The 24,672-nt window shown below is 41.1% G+C and overlaps 1 protein-coding gene across 16 annotated transcripts in view; it reads right to left on the reverse strand.

Moving 5' to 3' along the window:
• The window catches only part of LMO7 (LIM domain 7), a 203,622-nt gene that overhangs the window by 55,964 nt on the left and 122,986 nt on the right, over positions 1-24,672 (reverse strand). For 12 of the 16 annotated variants that reach the window (XM_053306365.1, XM_053306363.1, XM_053306366.1 and 9 more), the window contains 9 exons: positions 24,071-24,101; positions 21,521-21,634; positions 20,907-21,102; positions 18,873-19,125; positions 16,682-16,972; positions 16,200-16,379; positions 14,818-15,534; positions 12,442-12,471; positions 7,762-7,879 (listed from right to left, as the gene is read on the reverse strand). In XM_053306365.1, the coding sequence (XP_053162340.1) occupies positions 7,762-7,879; positions 12,442-12,471; positions 14,818-15,534; positions 16,200-16,379; positions 16,682-16,972; positions 18,873-19,125; positions 20,907-21,102; positions 21,521-21,634; positions 24,071-24,101 (1,930 nt within the window). The remainder of the gene's footprint in view (positions 1-7,761; positions 7,880-12,441; positions 12,472-14,817; positions 15,535-16,199; positions 16,380-16,681; positions 16,973-18,872; positions 19,126-20,906; positions 21,103-21,520; positions 21,635-24,070; positions 24,102-24,672) is intronic. The other 4 variants (XM_053306372.1, XM_053306376.1, XM_053306373.1 and 1 more) reach the window with 2 other exon arrangements.

Here is a 24,672-nt window from a genome sequence, read left to right on the forward strand (position 1 = left end):
TATTTTTTTACCAGGGCAGTAGTACCATTTATGGATGTGCATGGAACTGCAGAGGAACGGTCCGGTGCCGGTGGGGTTCTCCCTTTAAGGACGAGGGGGTTTGCACTTCCCTGTCCCGCAGCTTTCCCTCCGCTGGCCCTCCGTTTTTGCGAAAAGCTTTTGGGGCAGCAGCATTCCTCCCTGTTGCCCCTAAACCCTGTTATTGGCTGGAAATACCGGAAATAACGATTGTGCATGCGCCCACCGCAACTGTGTGCCTGTTGGCGCCATGTGCGCACCTGTCGCACACGTCACACATTGTGTGTGCACGTCATGCATGCAGCATGCACACGCAGCGTGAGATATGTGCGGTGGGTGCGCATGCGTGGTGGCGAGCGCACGCACAATAGTTACTTCTGGTATTTCTGGACAATAACGGTGGCAGGGGCAGCAGGAAGGAATGCTGCCGCCCCAAAAGCTTTTCACAAAAATGGAGGGCCAGCAGGGGTAAAGTGGCGGGAGGGGTAAGTGCAAACCCCCCGCCCTTAAAGAGAGAGAGAGAGAGACACACACACACCCGCCCGTGCCGGACCACCAGACTGGCCCAAGTTTGAACTGGTTCAGAGGCCTCCGAACCTGTCCGTGCACATCCCTAGTACCATTTGAACTATCCCTCTGCTGCCAACAGGAGTCCTTGAAATAGCCCTTGAGCTCTAGATATTGTAGCTGGCCAAGCATTATTCTTCTCCTTACAAGTGTCAAACCCAAAATACTATGTAGAAAGTGATTCTCCAAGAACAAATCTGGACAAATAGATGAGTCATGGGAACCTGTAGAGGAGCCACCCCTCCTGTGAGATTCCCCTCTACATATCATACATATCCTCTCATCTCATCAAACAATGGCTTGGGAATGCCATGAGGGTTGGGGAGGGGGCATTACATATGAACAGCCCGGCTGGTTCAGGCCCAAAGCCCATCTAGTCCAGCATCCTGTTTCACACAGTGGCCCACCAGATGCCTCTGGAAAGCCCACAGGCAGGAGCTGAGGGCTTGCCCTCTCTCCTGCTGTTACTCCCCTGCAACTGCTACTCAGAGGCATCTTGCCTTTGAGACTGGAGGTGGCCTATAGCCCTCCAAGTAGTAACTGTTGATAGACCTCTCCTCCATGAAGTTATCCAAGCCCCTCTTAAAGCCATCCAGGTTGTTGGCTGTCACCACATCCTGTGGCACAGAATTCCACAAGTTAGTCAGTTAGTTAGTTATTTGAAATATTTTATATACTGCCCACTCCGAAGACTCTGGGGGGTGTACAAAAAAAAAGCAAAACAGGACAGCATTAAATTACATTCTAAATAAAGCTAAAGTAACTAAAAGCGGGGGGGGGTAAACTACAGGGTAAAAGTCTGGCGAAAAAGAAAAGTCTTCAATAGAGATTTAAAAATTGACAAGGAAGGAACTAAATGAATCTGCAGGGGAAGGGAATTCCACAGAAGTGGGGCAGCAACCGAGAAGGACCTTTCACGGGTCCTAACAGTCCGAACCTCTCAGAAATCGGGGACTGACAAAAGGGCCATCTGAGCAGATCTGACCAGACAGGATGTAACTGGATGGGAGAGGCAGGTCTGTAGGTAAACAGGTGCCAAACCCCGCAAGGCTTTGAAGGTCAAAACCAGGACCTTAAATTGAACTTGGAAGCGAATAGACAACCAGGGCAATGACTGCAGGAGAGGTGTTACCCTGTCGTATTTTCTGGCACCCATAAGTAAATGAGCCGCTGCATTCTGGACCCGTTGTAGCCTCCGGATCATCCTCAAAGGTAACCCTAGATAGAGGGCGTTACAATAATCTAAGCAGGAGATAACAAGGGCATGGGTCACTGTCATTAAGGCTTGCCAATCAAGGTAAGGGCGTAAGTGACGAATCAGATGGAGCTGGTCAGAGGCACTTCTGGCTGCAGCCTCCACCTGCTGTTCAAGCAGGAGCTGCGAGTCCAAAAGGACCTCCAAATCACGTACAAGCTCCTTCGAGGGCAGCACCACCCCATCTAAAACAAGGGTCACATCCAGCTGTTGGCCGGTACGAGGGCTGAGTAAGAGTAGTTCAGTCTCAGTGGGATTCAGTCTGAGCTTATTTTGATTCATCCAGACCATAACAGCTTCCAGGCATCGAGTAAGCACAGAAAGAGCATATCCAGAATGGTCTGGGATGGCAATATACAGCTGAGTATCATCGGCGTATTGATGAAATCTCACCTCAAACTGGGAAATGACCTGACCCAGCGGCTTCATATAGATGTTAAAGAGGACAGAGGCAAGAACTGAACCCTGGGGAACTCCATAAAGGAGTGGCCATTGGTCAGAGCATCTGTCCTCAATGCATACCAACTGGACATGCCTGCTGAGGTAAGAACGAAACCACTGTAAGACAGTGCCCCCGATACCCAACCCACGCAGGCGGTCAAGGAGGATAGCATGATTGATAGTTTCAAAAGCCGCTGAGAGATCTAAAAGGACCAAGAGAGGCACTTTACCCTCATCAAGGTCCCGAAGAAGGTCATCTACCAGAGCGAGCAATGCTGTCTCTGTGCTATGCCAAGGCCTGAACCCTGACTGATAAGAATTAAGATAACCAGTTTCCTCTAAGACCCTCTCAAGCTGGGCACATAAGAACATACAAGAACACATACAACCCTTTGCTACAAAAGGGAGGTTGGAGATCAGCCTATAGTTGTCAAGGACCTCAGGGTCCAGGGAGGGTTTCTTCAAGTGAGGGTGAACTATCGCCTCTTTAAGGGCTGCTGGTACAAAACCCTCACGTAGCAAAAAGTTAACCAACTCCTGTAGCCAAGAATTAACATTCCCACCGGCTGTTCTAACCAGCCATGAGGGACAAGGGTCCAAGCAACATGTTGCTGCACCCATACCCGAGAGAATCATGTCTATATCCTCGACCAACTCCAAGGTGTCCTAGATAATGCGTTGTGTCTTCCATTTGTTGGTCCTAGATTTCCTGGCAATCACTTTCATGGGATGACCCCTGGTTCTAGTGTTATGTGAGAGTGAGAAGAATTTCTCTCTATCCACTTTCTCCACGCCATGCATGATTTTATAGACCTCTATCAGGTCTCCCCGCAGTCTTTTTTCTGAACTAAATAGCCCCAGGTGTTGTAACCTTGCCTCATAAGAAAGGTACTCTAGGGCCCTGATCATCTTGGTTGCCCTCTTCTGCACCTTTTCCAGTTCTACAGTGTCCTTTTTTAGATGTGGTGACCAGAATTATATGCAGTACTCCAGGTACGGCCACACCATCATTTTGTATAAGGGCATTATAATATTAGCAGTTTTATTTTCAAGCCCTTCCTAATGATTCCTAGCATGGAATTGGTCTTTTTCACAGCTGCCGCACATTGAGTCGACACTTTCAATGAGCTGTCCACCAAGACCCCCAGATCCCTCTCCTGGTCAGTCAACAACAGCACAGATCCCATCAGCATATACTTGAAGTTGGGGTTCTTTGTCCCAATGTGCATCACTTTACACTTGCCAACACTGAACCACATTTGCCACTTTTTTGCCCACTCCCCCAGTTTGGAGAGATCCTTTTGGAGCTCCTCACAATTCATCTTGGATTTCACTTCCCAAAAGAGTTTGGTATCATCAGCAAATTTGGCCACCTCGCTGCTTACCCCTACTTCTAGATCATTTATGAATCAATTAAAAAGCACTGGTTGCATTGGGGTCAACTCTCTCTCAGCCTAACCTACTTCACAGGGTTGTTGTGAGGAAAAACTCAAGTATGTAGTACACCACTCTGGGCTCCTTGGAGGAAGAGCGGGATATAAATGTAAAAATAAACAAACAAACAAACAACCATGAGACCTTTCCCCTTTCCAGGTGCCCATTTAGGCAATCTCAGAATTTTGAGGGTTGGCCTCCGATACAGGCTGGGAATTCCTTTTGGTGTACTACTGACCACACTGTGGCACTTCAGTCTCCCTACCTTAACTAGCAGGGGTAGTCTCAGGGGTGGCTTTGGGTTCCTCCAAGCTTATTGTTGTCTTGTGGGACTTCAATGTCCACACTGAGCCCCCCCCCACCTTTTAGGAGTGGCTCAGGATATCATGGCCTTCATGGCAACCTATATCAATTGATATCAGGCCCTACTCATGTGGCAGGATATACTCTGGAACTAGTTTTTGCTGACCAGGGAATAAATGATCTGGACATCTCCTGGACCCCAAAATGTCTCTGGTTCCTCAGACTGAGGCAGCTGCCAGGAGTGCTTTCTACCAGCTTTGGCTGATACCAGCTACATCCATTTCTGGAGGTAAACTACCTCAAAACAGTGTATAGCACATATAAAGGTAACCTCCAAGCTAAATTTCTGTAATGTGCTGTACGTCAGCCTGCCTCTGTATGTAGTTTAGGAGCTGCAATTGGTGCAGAGTGCATCAGCCAGATTGGTCTCTGGGATTTCCCAAAGAGACAATAACACACAAATTTTAAAAGAACTGCACTGGCTGCAGTTACCTTTAAAGCCCTTAAAGGCTTGGGTTCAGGGTATTTAAGAGAGCACCTTCTTTGTCATGAACTCTGCCTTTACTGAGATCACATGGGGAACTTCGTTTATGGCTGCCACCAGCTCATTTGGTGGTGACACAGAACCAGGCCTTCTCTGTGGCTGCCTCGGGGCTTTGGAATGTGCTTCCTGTCAGTATAAGCTTCTCCATCTCTGGCTGCCTTAAAAAAACCCACTTGAGACTAGTGTTGCGCATGGAGAAGATTCAGGTGGTTTGGTTAAAATTTGAACTGAATTCAAAATTTGAGTCGGACCAGCCCCTGATTCATTTTGACAGCCAAACCAGGTCAGACTCATACTAGTTCGAACTGGGTCAGACACAAACCAGTTCAAATTGGTGAGGATTCCCCTATAAATCCTGCCTTTAGGTACTTCTAATGGTGGCCAGGGGAAGAGGAGTGAGAGGACATCTTACCACTGGTGGTGGCAGCCGCAGCTCCTCTAAACTCCAGGTTGGTGCTCCCAGCAGCGTGGCCTGGTTCCATCTTCCATGCATGTGCAGAGGTCATGCAAATGGCCTTCATGCATACACTAAGCTAGAATCAGGCCATGCTGCTGGGAGCGCAGGACCCAGTCCTGAGTTTAGAGGAGCTGCGGCTGCCACCACAGATGCTCCCCCAGCTGCAATTAGAAGTATTTTAATGGCAGGGCTCCCCCCTTTGCTTGTAAAGGGAAATCCTCACTAGATTCCCCTTTACAAGCATACCCCTCTTACTGCCGAACCAGTTCCAAACTGGTTTCATTCAAACTGGGGTCGGATTTGTTTGAACTTGGACCGAGCTCAAACTGGTCCATTTCGAATTGAACCGGGTTCAAATAGAACCCGTTCTGCACATCCATGTTTTCTCAGCTATTGCTAAAGCTATTTTAAAATGCTTTTTGTTAAGAGATTATTATATGTTTTGAGTACTTAATTGTTTTAATCTGTGTACACCACCTTGAGACTTCAGTATTAAGCAGTCTATAAATGCATTTTGATTTATTCAACATATTTATATGTCACCCAAAACCTATGTCTTCAGGCAGTTTACAATAAAACAGTACAAATTAAAACAAAATTAAAACTTTAAAATAATTAAAAATTTAAAATAATGTTACAATCTATAAACATAATTAAAAGCCTGATTAAAAGCCTAGGTGAACAAATGTGTCTTAACTGCCTTCTTAAAAGTTATCAGAGATGGGGTGGCTCTTATTTAAACAGGGAGCCCATTCCAAAGCCTTGGGGCAGCAATGGAGAAGGCCCATCCCTGAATAGCTACCAGAGGAGCAAATGATCTCAATAGGTGGCAGGGCTCATAATGAAGGTGGTGCTCTCTTAAATACCTTGGACCTAAACTGTTTAGGGTTTTATAGGTTACAACTAGCACTTCGTATTTTGCCTGGAAACATATTGGTAGTCAATGCAGTTATTTGAGTATAGGTGCGATGAAGTCTCTTTGAGCTGACCCAGAGACCAATCTGGCTGTTGCATTTCCCACCAATTGCAGTCTCTGGACTACATGCTGAAGCAGCCCCACATAGAACATAGTACAGTAATCAAGTCTGGAAGTTACTAGAACATGCATTACTGTTCTGAGGTCATTTATATCAAGAAACGGATGCAGCTGATGTATCAGCCAAAGCTGATACAAAGCACCTCTGGCCACTGCCTCAACCTGAGACACCAGAGAGAGTGAGAGAGGCTTGGATCCAGAAGCACTCCCAGATTGTGTACTCACTCCTTCTGGGGAAATGTAACCCTATCCAGGTCAGGCATGTCAATGCTGTCTCCTGAGTTCTGACCCCACACAATAAGTACCTCTTGCTTATCTGGATTCAGTCTCCATTTGTTATCCCTCATCCAGCCCATCATTGCCTCCAGGAAGGCATTTAGGAAGGTTATGCCTTTTCCCAATGATGTTGACATGGAGCAAGATTTGAGTGTGATCAGCATACTGAACACCCTGCACCAAATCTCCTGATGATCTCTCCCAGTGGTTTTATGTTGATGTTAAAAAGCACTGGAGATAGTATGTAGCCTTGTAGGACTCCATACTGGAGCCCTTGTTTTGAAGAGCAATAATCTCCAAGGGACACCATCTGGAATCTGCCCGAGAAGTAGAACAGAACCACTGCAAAGCAGTGCCTCCCACTCCTAACCCTCCCTCCAGAAGGATACCATGGCCGATGGTATCAAAAGCCACCTAGAGATCCAAAAGGACCAAGAGAGTCACACTCCCTCTGTCAATTCCTAATAGGAGATCATCTATCAGGATGGCCAAGGCAATCTCCAGCCCATAGTCCACCTGAACACCAGTTTGAAATGTATCTAGATACTTTGTTTCATCTAAAACCATCTGGAGATGAGAAGCCACCACTCTCTCAATCACCTTGCCCAACCAGGAAGGTTGGAGATGGGCCTATAATTGCTTAACTCGGGGATCCAATGTAGGCTTCTTCAAAAGAGATCTAATAACTACCTCTTCAAAACAGGAAGCCATTCTGCCCTCCCTCAGAGAAGTATTTATGATGTCTACTAGGCCCCTTCCAATAGCCTCTCTACCAAAGACTATGAAACATGTTGGCTTATACATTTTAATATGTAATGAAATTTAAAAATGCCCCAGGCATCTAACCATCAGAAATATACTTGGAATATAAAAATGGCATTTTTAACTGTCTGATCTGTGGTCATCTGTCTATTTCATAAGTTGCTTATAAGTTGTGAAGTTGTCAAACTACTGCCTATCAGCTTCATTGAACGGACTCAATTATTGTGCTCAGGCGAAAACAATTCCTTTATTAAAGCGATGCACAATTGATTGTATCATTTTTTCTGATAAGTACGTTTTAAATTTTTAAAAAGCTGTTCCTTTCACATTCTTCTCAAATTCCTCATCCCTGGCAAACTATTTTTCTATACTCTCATTTACAGATTCAAAATAGAGTGCAGAGTGAGGAGCAGAGGCCAAAGCTAGTAGCAGCTCCTTCACAGTCATTTAACTCCAAGCCAGAAGTTGTCCACGATCACGTTCCAACACAAATACTTGAGAACAGCACTGTTTGCCCACATTCATATTTTAAGATATCAAAACAAAGTAGTTGTGTGCAGTTAGGATTTTTGCCTAAATGCTGCTATCCATTATTTGATTCATTTTAAGTTCTGCAGTACTCTCTGAGTCACTACAGAACAAAAGGTGTGTACTTTCAGTATACTTACATCTTGCCATTGTTCATCTTGTTCCTGTAGCTGGGACCGTATTCTCTGTAGCTCTTCGTAACGCAGCTGACGTATTGTTTGCAACTCATCTGCACTGACATCATTCAAGGATTTACTCCTAGGGCAGACAAATCATTTTAAAGGCTTAAATTTTGCCTTTAAATTATGTTTGAGACAAAAATATGCTATCAGGGAAAACACACATACATTGTTGGTATATTCGTACCCAGGGTTGGTATATTCGTACCCAGTTACCATCTTGTGATCATAACACAGTGGACAAAATATTTACATTTCCTCAAGTCTCTTCTCTTCAATATTTTGTGCCAATATTTAAAAGATTTTTAAAAAACTAAACGTTGTGGTAGCATGCACACAAAATCTAGCACACTGAAAAAGAGAAAAAGGAACATGAAACTAGTGCAGCCTAAGCATAAGACTGGTTCTGTGCTAGGTTCAAGATAGATCTTGGATGTGAATATGTTCACTTTAGAGAACCACACACCACTACATAATGTGAAACTGATCACAGAATAGTTTAAGGACAAAGATTACTTTCATATTTGAGCGTCACCTGAGATTTCCAAGGTCTTTAACCTAAGAACATAAGAACAGCCCTGCTGGATCAGGCACAAGGTTTATCTAGTCCAGTATCCTGTTTCACACAGTGGCCCACCAGATATATCTGGGAAACCCACAGGCAAAAGGTATGTGCATGCCCTCTCTCCTGCTGTAGCTCCCCTGCAACTGGTATTGAGAGGCATCCTGCCTCTGAGGCTGGAGGTGGCCCACAGCAACCAGACTAGTAGCTATTGATAGACCTGTCAACCATGAATCTGTCTAAGCCCCTTTTAAAGCCATCTAAGCTGGTGCCCATCACCACATCCCATGGCAAAGAATTCCATAGATTAATTATGCACTATGTGAAAAAGTACTTCCTCTTGTTGGTCCTAAATTTCCCGACCTTCTGTTTAATGGGATGACCCCTGGTTTTGGTTTTGTTTGTGTGAGAGAGAAATTTTTCTGTCCACCCTCTCCACTCCATGCATAATTTTATGTACTTCAATCTTGTCTCCCCTAAGTCGCCTCTTCCAAGGAAAAAAGCCCCAGATGCTGTAGCTTAACCTCATAAGAAAGGTGCTCCAGGCCCCTGATCATCTTGGTTGCTTTCTTCTGCACCTTTTCTAGTTCTACAATATCCTTCTTAAGATACAGTGAGCGAAGCTGTACGCAGTACTCCAGATGTGGCCGCACCATAGATTTGTATAAGGGCTTTGTAATATTAACATTTTTATTTTCAATCCCCTTCCTAATGACTCCTAGCATTTTTCACAGCTGCTGAGCACTCAGTCGACACTTTCAATGAGCTGTCCACCATGACCCCCAGATCTCTCTCCTGGTCAGTCCCCAACAGCTCAGATCCCATCAGTGTATATGTGAAGTTGGGGTTTTTCTGCCTCAATGTGCATCACTTTACATTTGCTTACATTGAAACGCATTTGCTATTTTGTCACCCACTCGCCCAGTTTGGAGAGATCTTTTTGCAGTTCCTCACCATCTGTTGTAGATTTCACTACCCTAAATAGTGTATAGTGTCACCTGCAAATTTGGCCACTTTGCTGCCTACCCCAACTTCTAGATCATTTATTAATAAGTTAAAGGGCTCTGATCCCAGTACATATCTGTGGGGGACCCCACTTCTTACTTCCCTCCATTGTGAAAACTGTACATTTATTCCTACCCTCTGTTTCCTGTCCTACCAGTTACCGATCCACACATGAACCTGTACCCTTATCCCATGACTGCTTACTTTACTCAAGAGCCTTTGGTGGGGAACTCTGTCAAAAGCTTTTTGGAAGTCCAAGTATACTATATCAACTGGATCACCTTTATCCTCATGCCTGCTGACACTCTTAAAGATCTCCAAAAGACTTGTCCTTGCAGAAGCCATGCTGGTTCTCCTTCAGCAAGGCTTTTTCTTCTGTATGTTTAACAATTTTGTCCTTAAGTATGCTTTCCATCAATTTACCCAGCACCAAAGTTAAGCTGACCAGCCTGTAATTTCCTGAATCCCCCCGGTTCCCTTTTTGAAAATCAGAGTTACATTAGCTGCTTTAGAGCCTGATTGTAGGGACAAGTTGCATATTTTTGCTAGGAGACCAACAATTTCACATTTGAGTTCCTTCAGGACCCTTGGGTGGGTGCCCTATTGACTTATCCATGTGCTGGTTATTATTTCTCACGTTCTATGACTGGTTTATAAATAGAGGAAGTGAAGAGAGGAAAATTTGAGGAAGTTAAACTGTTCAATTTTAAAATAAGAATTACAGCTTTTAAAGCAATTTTAAGGGGGGGGCATGTGACTAAATCAGGGCTGCATAACTTTGGTCTTCCTGAAGATATTGGACTAAAATTCCAATAATCCCTACTGGCCACTGCATCTGGGGATTATGGGTGCTATAATCCAAAAAACTACTGGGGGCCAAAGCTGTGCAGTCCTGGTTTAAATCCTTCCCAAGAATCAAGTTTTAATCAATAACCTTGTTAAAAACAACTGAAGATAAAAACCCATTTGATTTAAGTAAACATTCATCTTGGTTTACAGTAAGCCTTAATCCCCTTACTGATTTTGGCAGCACAGAAACACTAATTATAAAATTGATTTGTTAATACATATAACAAACCTTATCCATTTCTAAAGGTCATTGCCGAACAAGTATAACACACACATTAGACAAGCTTGAAAAAAATGCAAATTGTTCATGCACATTCTAATCTACAATAAAGCATTCAGCTCCCCAACAAGGCAACCTTCATGCACACAATCCAATAGCTTTATCTAAAGCAGTCAGAACCCTCTTTTAACTATTTCAAAAGCAATCATGTTTAGTATTTTCCATTATTTTAGTATTATTGATTCCTCTCACGTATGTTTGCCAATAGTTGTTTCATGTATTTTTATCCTGCTTTCAGCCAAAAAAAAAAAAAAAGTCTCCCTGTTGCTTACAGCTACAATCCAACCCAATCCGAACAATTAAAATGTGAGACAAACTGCTGCTATGAAGAGAAAGGGTCTCAGTTAGGACTGGCTTCCAAGTCAAGCCACAATGGCAAGTCCCTGAAGGTAGCCTCTCTTAGCTTTCACAGCTTATTTTATTGTTACTGGTGTTATGTAGCTGTAAAATTATCTTGAGTGACTGTGGTCAGAATTGCAGACTAGCAATTTAAAAAACAAACAAACAAACAAAAGATAGAGAATAGCTTTGTTGCTACAGGCCTGAACCCTCCATGTCCAGTTATAGCTGTCTAAGTGCAATTGCCCTCTCCAGCAATTCTTTATTTACTGTTTCACCACCAGATTAGACAGATGTGTAGCTGCAGCCAAACTCAGCAGTAATTTGTTTAATCCACAATAACTAACTAGTAGACCTCACATCATGTCATCACAATAACTGTGTTCAGACTTTCAAAAAAGAGAAAAAAAGAAAAAAAGAAACGCATTCTGAGACGGATTCCAAAAACCTCACCGTGTTGGGTGTTGCATTAAGAAAGCCACACTGTCCATGCTTACAGCATTCATCTGAAGAGATAAACACTTTAAGCATGGAGGAGATTCCCCACCCTGCCACCCCGAAAAAAAGATCACAGAATCAAAGTCTGAATGGAGCTAATGACACACCCATTACCACCAGCAACCAATGATGTGGAACAGGAAGATCCCCAGTGTTATGATACAATTTAATGCCTAATGGCATTATGGAAGGGAGAACAGGAACTACAGCACAGTGTTGCCATTTTTGGTGACAGCCACACATTGACCATCATATCTACTTTGGCTATCCACTGTTAACATTTATGTAGGAATTCTTCCTATTTTAGAAGCTTTGGCGGGGGGGGGGGGGGCATGTTCTTGATTCTATACTTTGAAGAATGAAAAGTTCATAGAGGTAAAAGAAAAGTTCATTCAGAGCTAAGCGTCTGATCTTTTATCCCATGTGACAATCCTACCGAAAAACGGAAATATCCTTTTCCTGATAATTTCATCTATTCCTTAATATGTTCATTTTCATAAGCCTCAATATTTTTAGTCTATTTTTTATTTTAAAAGCAAATAGTTTTTAAAGACCTACTAGGTTGAACTGTATACACAATATTCTTCAGGTGAAATCCTACAACACCTACCAAAGGTATATCAAGGAGACAGAGCAAAGATTTAGTTTGACACACTGTTGGCACAATAGGTACATCCTATTCTTAGTTGGTACCGCAAAACTGTTGTTTGGTGACATCCCTGACAGTAGGTCACTAGCTTCTAACCAGAACAATGAACTACTTTGTGGAAAGTATAATTGCATATGCCATTATGAACACCACACATTATTATCTGAAGGAAGTCACATGCTGGCTTCAGCCACATGATTTTTGCAGCAGGCTCTAAACCACGAAACAGCAGCTGCCATTTTGCTTTCCACCATACATGCACCCCTTTGGCAACTTGCAGCTCTTCTAAAGGAGCTGCTAGAACTGCGATGCAAGCTGGCCAAGCACTGAAGTATAAAACATGCATAACTTTGCCTTAAGCAGAAGTTCTTAGAAAAGGCTGTGAATGCATAAGCTAAATGGTTAATCCTCTAAATTTTGGGAAGTCTGTGTAGTTCCAGGCTTTTATCATGAACTTACCCATGCTCATCAGAAATCTTTTGAAACAACCTAAGAAATCAGAAAACCAGAACAAGTTTATATTACCCATCAGAAATCTTTTCAAACAACCTAAGAAATTAGAAAACCAGAACAAGTTCATATTACGCATTCTATTTGCATCTGATGCAATGGAGACATTTTTATGGAAAACTTAACTAAAGCAATGAATAACCCTTCCCACACAAAGCACATGAGTATGGAGAACCCTATGACCATATTTAAAGTTTCAGATATTTTACTGAACTTTAAGAGCCATATGAATTCTGAGATTCAAGCCTTAATACACATAGAAAGATATCTACTACTAGATATCTAGTAGTACTTCCTGAGTTGGGATGGACCATGAAACATGCACACTTAAGCACTTTCCCACCCAGTCTTATGAAAATACAGAAGGTTTATCTTTATGGTTTTAGAATTTTAATATATCAAACACACCACAGACATATCAGAAGCTTAACACATTAGACACAGCTATAATGCTTCTTCTTCTAGATGCAGTGGTTTCTATAACAACCATTTGAAAGACTATTTAAAAATAGTCACAGAACAAAAGATTGGGGGCATGAGCTAGGCAGTGGCCTCCACATACCATTTAGTGTGCACAGCTCTCCGTGCACAGAAGGAAGACTAATGAGTGACGGGTGGTTAACAATATGGAATTCTGCATCCACCAAGGTAAGTGAAAGATTTGGGCGAAGGCCTCAACTGTTTAACTAATTTAAGGAATAACCAGAATTTCTTAACTGTGTTAAGCTTCAATATATAACCAAATACAAAAAATGCAGAGCCACAAATGTTCAGCTTGCAGTTCCTTATTTTCCAGTGAAGCATGCATAACTGGTGCTTTAGAACTACTTGGCTGACAAAACACATGATGTTTACAGAAGGACGAATGAACGCTCCATAGAGAATGACATGGACAAAGTATTCCAAGATGAGAAACACTTTACCAGGTGAACATAAGAAACCTCAGTATGATTGACCAAGGATTGTCTCCTCTGAAGATATGTGTTGTCAACATCGCCACCTTAATGCTCACTAGAGTCCAAACATCTTCTGAAAAGGTTGTAAAATCTTCCCACATTAGGGCTAGCTCTCAGTGGCTGGATTTAAGCTGGACTGGGACAGCATTACCTGTTAATGTTTTAGTGGGATTATTAAATATATATCTATATATATCAGTGTGCACACTCAGCTTCCAGGATAGATGGGGCAAAAATAAAAATTGAAATAAGACTGCCTTTCTCCTCCCACTCACTGCCAACAATAAACTAATCCATTTGCTTTTGATTAAGTGGTCTCCTTCAGCTAAGTACAGCAAGATAGGAAATTATATCTATAATGTACAGGAATTTTTACTCATTTATTTATTTACAATATTTATACACTGCCCCTCCAGTACACTACTGCTCAGGGTGGCTCACAACATTAAAATAGATACAATGTAAAGTAAAAGATTAATAAAATTAAACATGTTAAAAACTTGTTTGCTTCTAAACTGTTCAAAGATAGGGGTTGCAGCAACAGATTGAAAAAGAGTAAGGTAATGTTTGACAGTGGAAGAACAAAGTTCTAGAAGGTCTAAGCAGGCCATTAATGTGATAATGGAATTGTAGAGGAAGGCGAAGAACTAACCAAGTAAGTCTTGACTTGAATGACCCAATCAAAAGGCCTGTGTAGTGAGCTTCTGTATCTCTCTTTCAAGAAGCTGGCTTTGTCATCTGACACAGGGTAATTGTTGCCAGGACAGGAAAAGAATCACATGGAATTCCTGCACACTCCTAAAGGGGCTCTTTCGATTATAGTCAAGAACACTGTCCTTGAAGGTAGATGGACAACTGGGGAAACAATGCATACTTCTGCCCTTCCACATCTGCAGCTACAGTTCTCAATACTATGGTTTAAGAACCTTCTATTGTTGTAAGAAAACATTTTAATTAATGAGCGATAAAGTGGTTTTTTTCTCCCCATTTAGCTGTCCAACATTTTAAGTGTGCTCTTTTCCAAGACTGTCTGTACCCAAGTACTCAGATGCATCAGCTACCTTGTTTCTGTTATCATGAGGAACAATTTATATTCCTTGCCATTTTCAGAAAGGAAGTTGTATAGTTTTGAAGGTTATATTAATTAATTGATCAAACAGTCCTGTAACCTCTGAAGGATGAAATTTATATTTTCGATGAGCTTGGTAGCCAACATGAGAACTTATGGAACCATACACAAAACACAAACAAGCTGAAGTTCCACACCACGACATGCATGGTTGAAAACAAGATACTTCCTCTTTTCATTACAAACATAATTGCAGAATGCTCAGCTACAAGCACAATCCATGCATGGTCATGAGCTGACCTTTCAACCATTTGCCGTTTCTTGTGCCTAATTTTGCTGGCCTCTCTGATAGCATCCCATTTTTCCATATCTTCTTTGCTGCATGCTCTAGGAGAGAAGCTGACTGGCTGTACATTAACTCCCACATTGAATAGCTCTATCTTGCGAGCTAGCATATCATCTTTCTTTTGTCGCAAAGATGATGATAGGATCTTCCCACCACTTTCTCTCTCATCTGTGGTGGTCTTCTCAAGCAAACAGAGAAATTTGGCCTGGATTGCTGGTGGAAGACTCCAAGGATCCGGAAAGAGAGCAGGTTGATATCTATCTGGGGCACCTGATAAGGGTACCACTTTTTTCTGTAATTGAGCCTTGCGGACGGTCAGATCATCTTTTTCTAAATCCGGAATTAAAGATTCATCATCTCTTGGCTGGAGAACTATTTCTCCTTCTAAGTGAGGTCCTTGCTTCAGGGAATTTTTAAGGTATTCAAACTCTTGGAGAATTACTGGATTCACGTGGGAAGCACCAGTCTTACGAACAAACAAATCATCATTCTCCAAATCTGGATAAAAGTATCCATTTTCAGTGTCTATTCGATCACATCCATGCCTAAAATAATTTTTGCCCCTGCATGTTATGAGTCTAGGGCCTGAAGTGGGATCAAGTTTGGTTCTAGTTTCACAGGACAGGTAGTCATCAGAATATTTTTGCAGCGCCCGGAGAAATAAAAACTGACTGAGATATAAAAACACACATATAAAATTAGAGTTGCATTAACCAATAAAGACAAAAGTCTAGTTTTTGCTGAGGTGGTAAAATGGTGCCTGGCCTGTACCATTTCAAATAGCAGGTGGATGTTCCTCCATACAAACCAAATTCTATCAACCCAAGAAATTAATCAGAGAGGCTGGGTTAAAACACTTCTCCCTGATATACTAGTTTTCTATCTGGAAGGATGTTTTGTCGTCATTGTTGAGGAGTGTTCAGGTAAGTGAGTCTATAGATATAGTCAGATGTGGTACAGCAGAGACACAGGTTTACTACTTCAGTGAGAACTAGGCCTGAACTACAGATGAAATCTCTGGAACGGAAAAGGCCACATACTGCAACACAGAAATGTTGCTAGTTTTGACCCCAACTTCTTTTAAGAATACATTTACTTCAGAGTAGCAGCAAAGCATACTAGCCACTGCAGAAGACACAAAAGAGCATAAACAAGCACAAAAATAAAATCCAGTTTACTTCAGTACTACAAATTCAGCACATTAAAAAATAGTATGGACTATGCTAAAAAAAGAGAGTTAAAAGCAGCTTTCCACATTAACTTGTCATTTAACGTTTAGCAAACAGCAACTCTCTTTTGACACACAGGATAGCACAGCTCATGCAACTGGAGAAACCTTGGCAGATCAGAGGAATCAGTATTTTTTCCTTCCGCAGCTTTTGATAACGATTTTGCAGGATATCCAGATGCCTGTTTAATGATGTTTGGGTCATCTCTGCAACTGTTATCCAAGTTATCCTTGATGATACTGCTTGGCTGTAGTCTTGTTATGTCCTCTTCAGAATCGGCTCTTTTGCTATACAGTAGCACATATTGGAGGGGGGGGGAACCAAATCATACATAAGTCCTGGCACAAAAATTGTGTGCAGTAATTTATTTCAATACACATCTTAAAAATAATTCATGTAGGAAGAGGCATTTGTCAAAGCTATTTTATCAGCTATTCAAAATCCAGCTTCTATAAAAACCAACCAATGAAGATTTTACACTCATCTCCACTGAGGAAAAAGGCGCTGCTTTAATATGAGCCAGTTAAAATTGTATTTTTAAAAATCTGGTTGTGAATTTGGAAGAGAAAAAACATGCAAGCCGACAAACCTGAATCCTTGAATCTCCTTATACCACTGTTTGGGGAAAGATATTCTCTTTGCTTTTTTCCAGTGCAATTCTTCCCCTGGAGTCCAAGACTTAGGAAGAAACTTATGAGAGGATACTTTTAAGTTTGGCATAGCAGCATTTATTTTGCGAACATAAAGGTCATCTGTTTCAATGTCTGGAGTGCCTATTGTCTTTTCTTCCTCCTCCTCATCAAAATAGCTGGATAAGTCTGAAAGAACGTTAGCTGTTGACCTGCATTCCATCTCTTGTTCCAAAGCTCTTCTCTGATTACTGTACAAAATACCCAGTCAAGTTATACTTTTAGGAACACATTGTTGTTGAGTACACAACATATATTTTCAGCTAAGAAATTATAAACTTGTGAAGGAAGCAAATTAGTTTCCAGCATTAAAGCATTGTAAGAGAGTAAGTAGGTAGTTATTACAGAAGAGAGTTGTGTTTCAGTTGACCAATAGAAATTCAACTAAGAGAACTGAAACTTCTTATAACAAAAAAACCAAACTGATTACAATTCTGACTTATGAACAACTATTTACAGAAAACTTTTTTTTTGTAGTTTAGAAGTGAATTATTTGGATCCACAGAATCAGATCTCTGACTTCATCTCTTTGAGCACAGCAGATAGCGGGCACTGGACAACATCTTTGAGCATCAGATTTTGAAGTATAATGTTGATGGGCATAAAGAAATCCAGGTGCAGCAAAGCTCACCGGGCTCTTTTTCACCAAGAACCTATTTTTGCAATGTCATCCATAATCACATTCGGCAGCTTCCTTACATCTTCTGATTCATCACTACTACCAAACTGATAGGTCATCTGTGGAAAAGCTAGATGTGCAATGCCACATTCAGCTCTGCTAGTTTGTACATATCAGGGGGTATAGAAATCTGACAAATAAATAAATAAATAAATAGCTCTTCCCTTGTTTGCTGAGATCAATCAAAATAGGAACAAAGCAACAGAATGAGATCAACATGCTCTATCACTAGTCCCAGTATAGTCACATTAAAAGTATAAGATTGAAAAACCATGTAAATCTAGAGGAAGATTTAATAAATCAGGATTTTGTACTAGGATGGCTGCAGTTACTTAAAATGTGAAAAAGTGTAATTTAGTTTGAACTACTTTAGCAGACTATAAACTTCTGTAGGTTACAATATACTTTTTAGATACAGAAGTATAACTGTTGGCAACCAGCAATGTAAGATAATGAAGAGAGGATTTTGTCTCAATACCTTAAGGAAAAAACTCAATTATAAAACAATTCAAAGAACAAAGAGTGCATAATATTTTGATACATTATTCACCATTTTGTAATCTTTAACCAAAAGTAAAATATATCCAGTTTGCTATTTTTAAAAAAGGAAAGAAAAATAATGTAATTTAAAAACCCAGGGAAAGAAAGTGTGTGCTGTCAAACTGAAGTTACACTGTTTATTCTCAAAGTTTTTTTTAAAAAAGTCTTGAATATTTTTTCAATGTAATAAGCTAACTTCTTCAGCCCACTACAGACATAACTTTATCTTCTACGGTTAAGGCACTGGAAACATGCTGAAGCTTATAACTCCTCCTCTACAGCATTCCAATCATGGTTTGTTTCAGCCATGGTAAAGCATTACATCGGTGCCAATTATTAGAATATGTCCTCATAACTAGAGTCTGAAACCCAGGTTTGAAAACCATTTTGAAAGAGCAAGTTCTGGTTAGTAGTCACACCAACACACTACACCATGGTTAAGCAAACCATAAGCAACTGGAAGGGAATTTGCAAAAGTGAAGGACATACATATGCCCACTCATACTCCTGATTCTCTAACAACAAGGTTACATTATATACCTAATCTCTAGCAGCAAAATGAGCCAGCGTGGTATAGTGGTTAGAGTACTGGACTAGGACCAGGGAGACCTGAGTTCAAATCCCCATTCAGCCATGATACTTGCTGGGTGACTCTGGGCCAGTCACTTCTCTCTCAGCCTAACCTACTTCACAGGGTTGTTGTGAGGAGAAACCTAAGTATGTAGTACACCACTCTAAGCTCCTTGGTGGAAAAGCAGGATATAAAATGTTTTTTTAAAAAAATTACATCTGCACCAGGCCTCTCTCTATATTAAAAAACTAACTCCTGCCTCAGTCTGAGGATTTAATACACCTATGCACCACACTAATACCTTGAAAATGTTCCATCCGGCTCAGTAAACACAGGACTTGCCCAGCTTCTTCTATTGTCCTCATTCTTCTCTGTCCTCCTCTTCCTCAAGGGTGCTGGCATATACATTGGTGGTTTGGCTTTGCTGGGTAAGAAACGATTGAACTCTGCAGCAGGCTTGGGTTCAATTACGGAAACTCTGCGATATGACATATCGTCTTTACTGGAGTCATGCATTTTTATGCGTGTTTCAGAATCCATGTCGCTTTCACAATCTTTGGGGTGCGGAAAAACACAGAGAAGAAATTCTACAAGTTCAACAAGAGCTTTTGAAGTTTTGATATAATATTGACCTATGTATTATTCGATATTTTTGTTGCAAATGCATAGATCAAGTGCATTTTTAGAAGCTTGCCATGATGCTGTTTGAAAGTCCACCTGGCTTAACTTTTAAGTTTACACAATACTGTTGCATTCATTGCTTTATTTCCAGATTTCCACATTACTTGCAAAATGAAGCATTAAACTCCAAGCATGTCTTTTATAAGCATATGACATTTCTGCAAAATCTGCATGGCCAACTTAATTAAAACTTCAGTACTTTTTTCAATTATTTTCCAGTGACATAAGAGTCTCAAAATCTCACCACTTACTACAAAAAGAAAGTACAAAGATCATGAAGGAAGAGGTCTGTGAAGCCCTAATATTAGCATGGGCTTCATAAATAATTTTGTATTTATGAAGCCTATGCTAATATTAGCATGCTTACTGAAACAGATTTATTGCTATTAAGAATTTCAACACCACTAGAGAAATGTCACAGCTGGTAATGTCAAAATGTGTCCCTTCTTTGTAAAGGATTAAAATGGGATAAGAAGTTTTAAAAATGAAATTACTGGGATAATTTTATAATTTGTACACAAATACAAGTAAGTGTTTAATAAATCCCTTGTACTATATCACTAAACAGAAGCCAAATAAAATTAACTGGTATCACCATGAAGAACCATACAGTGAGTTTTACAAAAAATAGGGAATTAAAAAACACACAATCCCTTTGTTCCTAGTGATTTAAAAATAACTTTTTGGCATTCTTACCAGATTCTGCCACGCCCCCACCCCCATGCCCGCCAATCATGGACCACCACAAATGTGTTCCGGAAACTCAACCAAATACAGATTCAATCATCTTCAGTCAATATAAGTGATCATTACATGTAAACATATTTAAGAATGTAAGACACGTTTTGCTGAATCTGGTATGCAATTCATCTAGTCCAGCATTATTTTGCAACAGTAGCCAGCCAAATGCCTCTAGGAAAGTCGCAAAACTGTGCATAAAAATCAGCCACTCTTCTCAGTTGTTTGTACTCCATCAACTAGCATTCAGGGGTATGGTGCATCTGAATGTGGAAGTTCTAGTTAGCATTAATAGCCACAAGTAGTTGATGGACATTTCATCCAATTACAAATTGTATAATATTAATTAGAGTTCCATTTTTGAAGGCACTGAAGATATGGGACAGTTTCTATCAAATTTTGAGATAACTTGGAATAAACTAGTTATCAATGGCAGAGATGAGAGTCTAATTTTTCTTTCCCATACCAAAAAACATAGAACATTCCCTAGTGTGGTAACACACTTTGGTCAAGATGGGTTTACACACACATTGCAACTGGGCCACATCAGCTTCAGTGGCCTATGCCACTTTGCTTTTCAGAAGCAAAGACCTTGGACTTAGTGTCACAGAGTATGTTTGGACTCTACCACTCAAGACCAGAAGTTGGGGCTCATATGAATGAGTGATTCCACAAAACATACTTATTTATTGAAAACTAGCGTGCTTGGGAGAGACATAGACTAGCATTCCTCAGATGTGCATGGGAAGGCATTATTGTGCATAGAACAGCAGCAGCCCACATGCTGTGCAGCATCCCGTCTAAAAGAAAACTGAGATAAGCCCAAATGTAATTGCATTTAATCTATACAGTTATCCCATTCTTGCTTCTTTCAAACAAAGTGAAAAAATCTAACTGAAGACTTTTAAGAATATACCTTCACTGCCTTTCAAAGTTATATCCGATGAAAAGCTTGCAGAAGACCTGGAGCCAAGAGAGTCTAGGCTATCAAAGGAGTCGTCTCTCTTATGGCTGGTAGATGATGGAAGTGGGTCACTACGGTCAATGTACCAAATATCACCGTACCCACTATCTCTCCCACTTCGCTTGGGACTGCTGGATTCTCCAAGAGCCTGCAGGGTAAGTTTGTGGAAAAAATTAGGATCAAGGATTTTTAGCCTCAAGGTGCTTTTGCAATATAAGTCTTATATATCACTGACATTTGTCTTTGTATGCTCTGGATAAGCCTATTTAGGAATTCTGGGAGGTTAAACATGAAATGTAATTTCTGCTTTCTGTGAGTCAACATAATCCATTATTCCAGGAATCAGCAATTCTTGAAACCAAATCAAGTTCTGCTAAGTATCATCTTCCCCTCACCCCACCCCACAACTACAAATCCCAACCAATGTGTGGAACAAGTGGCAGTAGTGGCAATGAGACTTGCCTATAGTCAAATTGAGGGTTAGGGATGGAGGTGTTATAGTTGAAGAATGGAAACACATTCATTAATATTTGCTAAAACTGCTTTCCCTTCCTTGAATGTCTTACCTTTGTCAAGGCTTGTCCTAATAATTTCTCAAAGGCTTTTAAATTAAGGTGTGGGCCATTATAATATGGGTTGCTGTGTGCTTTCCTGCCCAGCCAATATAAGGTAATCAAAACCTAAACAAACACACAAAGAATATGACAAAGACATTATGAACAATGAAGTTAGGGCTGTAGAGGGAAAATATCCACACTTACCACAAACTACTGCTAAATGTTTTAGATTTTCTGTTAGAAAAGCTAAATGCTCTCTTTTTTAGCTTCTATGAGAAACATTTTAGCATTCTTCCCCAACCTATCATTTTCATGAGTTCCTCATCAAGTGTCTTTTTCAGACACACTGTGAATAAAGTTAAAATTTACTGGCCAAATAATTACCATTCCATTGGAGGAACATTTGCCATGGTCAAATTCACACTTTATGTCTACTCAAGTAAACAGAAATAAGAAATTTTTTCATCATTTAGTGGAACACACTGGATCTTGGAAACATGCAGGGAATGCTTGGAAAAAAGCTACTATACTGTGGTATTTCTCCCCATATTTTGTATGAATTTTTGCTGCTCCCTTAATTGTCTCTGGTCACTTTTCATAACTTACTCTTGCCACTATACTGACAGGTGCAGAGGAAAATATTCAAAACCTCAAAAAATAGCTAAGAATATATACACAAATATATATTTTAGGAGGCAACCTTGGTTCTCCAGCTATTGAATGACAATTCACATAATCCCCATCCACAATTGTGGCTGGGGATACTGCAAGTTGCAGTTCAACAACAGCTGGAGAAGCAGAGTTGCCTACCTCTGGTTTAGAACAAACCACAGCAATGCAGCATATGCAAATTTGTAAACATTGTGCAATACAATGTATGTATTTGCATACATCTTATTGTGTCTACAAAGTTTATTCTGAGGAAGTTCTTCCTGAGTAAACTATTTGTCTTATACAAAAATTAAGCTAAAAAGCAAAATAGTCATAGAGTATACCCAAAAGACCAAATCTATATTTAAAATTCTCTAAGGCGTACCCGTGGCTAATCCCGTGCGTGGCACCTCTCGCGAGAGTTCGTGAGCAGTCGTACCATGGTAACTGGACAGTGAGGATTCCATATGCAGATAGGGGGGAGGAGCCTGTGGCACCATGATGATTGGGCAGTGGGGATTCCATATGCAGATAGGGAGGAGGAGCCTGTGATGGTTAAGGTCAGTTGGAATGCAACTGTTACTGTTCGGAAGATGTTCTTGATTGTAGAGGAGAGGAGTCTATATTTATGTATATTTATATGTCTATCTATCTATCTATCTGACTCTCCTCTTTTGACTACGAAGGGCCTAGTCAACCACTGCTGCTGTTTGGGGCTACTGAGGCCACTGGCAGAGGGAGGCAGGCAGGCAAGGGCCTGGGCCTGTCAGCAGCCTGAGGGGAACAAGCAGCAAGGAAGGGCCTGGTCAACTGCTGCTGCTGCTACTCCTGTTGAGAGGAGCAGGAGCGGGACTCAGGTGAGGTTGTTTCTGGGGATAGAGGGCTGCACCTTGGCCAACAGGCACCAGCAACACTGCAGACGCATCCAAGAAGGGTGAGGGGGATGGAGTAAAGGGATGGAGGAAGAGGGGGAGGAGGGCGGCTCAGATGAGGGTGGAGAGATCTCTGAGGTGAGGGGGGCTGTAGAAGAGGGTGAGGAAAGCAATCCAGTATTAGCATGCAGATGCTCTGCGTGGGTTAAGCTAGTTTATTATAAATGCACTTCTGTAGATCTGTTCAAAATATACAGTTAGTTACATAACAACAAAGAACACAGGAAGCTGTCTTATACCAAGTCAGACCATTGGTCCATCTAGCTCAGTACTGTCTATCCAGACTGGCAGCAGCTTCTCACAGGAGTTTCTCTCAGTCCTATCTTTGAGATGCCAGGGAGGCAACGTGGAGCCTTCTGCATGCAAGCATGCAGATGCTTTTCCCAGAGCGGCCCCATCCCCAAGGTGAATATCTTACAGTACTTACATATGGTATCTCATTCAAATGTGAACCAGTGTGTACCCTGCTTAGCAACGAGGACAATTCATTCTTGCTACCAGAAGACCAGCTCTGTGCACTCCCAACACACATACCACACACCACCCTCAATGATTGCCCTGTTTTAATGGTTGTCCTTTATTCCTGCATTTTTGTTATTCTCAAGCAGGTCTGCTCAACTTTAGCCCCGCAGCTATTGTGGACTAAAACTCTGAGAATCTCCAGACATAGTGGCCAATAGCCAGGGATTATGGGAGTTGTAGGACAACATGTGCAAGAGGGCCGAAGTTGAGCAGCCCTGTTCCTAAGACATTTTTAAAAAATCAAATGTGAATAATAATGACATAAAATCTTTAAAACCAACACATTTACACAGAATTTAAAATCAATATCACCAAGTAGTTCAGCAGAGAATACTCCTTGACATATCCCATTTTACTGCTCTTTGACCTCTTGGAAAACAGGAATAATCTCAAGTCAAAGTCTTTATAAGTCTGCATGTAAGTGTAAAAGAATGAAAATATATCCTTTTCTTACATTTTTTACTCTTCTGTTGGTTTCTTCTTTCCTGTAAGAAACAAAACAAATATATATCAGGATATATAATATATACCCCACAAAACAAATATATATCAGGCACATAATTATTAGCATACTAATACTGAACAGGAATTACATAACAAAAAAACCCCTAACTACACAAGTCCATGAACATGCATTAAAACTCAAAGCGCAGAGCCCACTTCACTAGATACATGAAGTATTATCCCCAGTTTGGGCAAGGGTGGTGGTGAAAGAATGGCTCACATTCACACATACTGACACCAAAGGGATAGAAGATGTAAGAGGTACAGTCTGTGACAAATACATGAAAAGCTTTCATAAGTGTATTTTTAAAAGTCACCGTGCTTCTCTTGTATATGCTTGTATGTGCTAATGTGGCAGGATTTTAGAGCTGGAAAAACCATGGAGGTCTACTAATCCAGGGATCCTCAACGTTGGGCCCCCAGATGTTATTGGACTTCAACTCCCATAATCCTCAACCAAAGGCCACTGGGGCTTGGGATTATGGGAGTTGAAGTCCACTAACATCTGGGGGCCCAACGTTGAGGATCCCTGTTCTAATTCACCCCTCTGCT

Source organism: Hemicordylus capensis, chromosome 3, assembly GCF_027244095.1.
Source record: "Hemicordylus capensis ecotype Gifberg chromosome 3, rHemCap1.1.pri, whole genome shotgun sequence".
In the NCBI taxonomy this organism is placed as follows: Eukaryota; Metazoa; Chordata; class Lepidosauria; order Squamata; family Cordylidae; genus Hemicordylus; species Hemicordylus capensis.